The sequence below is a fragment of the Myotis davidii genome, unplaced genomic scaffold (genome assembly GCF_000327345.1).
Source record: "Myotis davidii unplaced genomic scaffold, ASM32734v1 scaffold1007, whole genome shotgun sequence".
Taxonomy (NCBI): Eukaryota; Metazoa; Chordata; class Mammalia; order Chiroptera; family Vespertilionidae; genus Myotis; species Myotis davidii.
The window spans coordinates 161,577-163,157 of NW_006298359.1; the positions used below are offsets into that span (position 1 = coordinate 161,577).

Here is a 1,581-nt window from a genome sequence, read left to right on the forward strand (position 1 = left end):
ATTGGCAGCTTCCTTGTGCCTGTGCGCACCTGGCCTGGAACTAGTGTTCCCGGAGCCATTCTTTGCTTGTTGGCTGCCATCCCTCACCGTTTGCCATTTCCCCATCAGAGAATGCACGTCATTTAACGTTAGGCCAAAATAATCCGTAGGGGACATGCCAAAAGAGGTAAAGCGACGCATGCCAGACCAAATCGACACGACCTGAGCCATCTGCTGTTCAGGTAATGGGGCTCACAGAAGGTTAGTGAGGGCATGTCAGTTCCTCCAACCACCTCAACAGGACTCTGTCCAGATTCTCCTCTTACCTTTGTGCCTTGACTGTGGTTCTTTGTAGCAAGATGCTCTGGTTGGTAAACAACATGGAACAAAGGATCCACTGACGTGATCTCTGTGCTGTGTGGTGATTTGATGGCCGCCACTGCCGATGTGTCAGAAACACTGGGTGTTAAAAATGCATGTTCCTGGGCTCATCCCAAGTGACTGATGAAGGTCTGTGGGCCTGGGCATCTACACTGTAGGCATAGTCCTTTCATGTGAGTCTGGGGATACTTGTGAAGAGGTTTCAGCCACTTCATCTGAGCTGGAGTCCTGGTCCCCTACCCAGCCTGATGGAGTTGGAGAGGGGAGAGAGGCTTCACCCTCCTGTAACTTGGGCTGCCCTCTCCCTGTCTCAGGGTTCATCCATGTTCTCCCCCTCCATCTCTCTACTCTGACCTCAGGAATTGGTCATTAATATGAAGCAGAGGTGAAACAGGATGCCAAACAGAACAAATTGGAGGCAGGTCAGAGGGAGGAACTATGGTCCATGTCTCCCTGTGTTGGGGTTGGGGGTGGTTTCAGGGCAGGAGATGCTGTCATCTCTGTGCTCCAGTACCTAAGACTAGGAGTTAGTATCTGTTTAGAACTGTGTGACAGGACGTGTGTGTGTGTGTGTGTGACAGGTCGTGTGTGTGGTTCAGGGGAAGAGAGTTGTGCTGAGGGCCAGAACCCTGTTCCCTCCACCACTCATGATCCTTTCCAATTTCACTCCCACTGGCACCAGTGGTTTTTTAAATGTATAACCTCTGTGCCCTCTATCTGTACATCTTCCAGGCACTCACCTTTGGCTTCAAAGAGTAGTGCAGAAGGTCTATCTGGCTATAAATTGCACAGAACCATCCCCCCAACCTAGCTGCAGAGAGACCCGCCTTCTGTCCTGAAAATGTATAGCAGTTTGAGATTCTCTCCTGTTCCGCCAGCCTCTCCAGTCTCTACCGAGTATAGCTTGTGATGGGCTTGAAGAGAGAAGGAAGCCAGGACTCACAAAGGGCCGTGGCTTAGAATGCAATTCAAACAGATGGATCTGTGAGGCCGCAGGGTGGTGCCGCTCGGGCCTGGAACTACATTTCCCAGGAGGCCTTGCGCTGACGCCGGGGCGGACCGATCTGAGGGGCGGGGCCTAGGGACCAGCGTGTTTCGGACGTTCGCGGGGCCCGGATGGCGGGGCAGGTGAAGGACCGCGAGGCCTTCCAGAGGCTTAGCTTTCTGTACCAGGTGAGTCCGAGTAGGGGCGCTCGGGCAGGGCGCCCGGCGCCCCCGCCT

The 1,581-nt window shown here is 53.8% G+C and overlaps 1 protein-coding gene across 1 annotated transcript in view; it reads left to right on the top strand.

Annotated features, from left to right (window-relative positions):
• Nucleotides 1-1,413: 1,413 nt before the first annotated feature.
• RPP21 (ribonuclease P/MRP 21kDa subunit) overlaps nt 1,414-1,581 on the top strand; it is a 2,302-nt gene continuing 2,134 nt past the window's right edge. Inside the window, exon 1 of the mRNA XM_015570673.1 lies at nt 1,414-1,577. Within this exon, the coding sequence (XP_015426159.1) occupies nt 1,477-1,577 (101 nt within the window). The 5' untranslated portion in view covers nt 1,414-1,476. The remainder of the gene's footprint in view (nt 1,578-1,581) is intronic.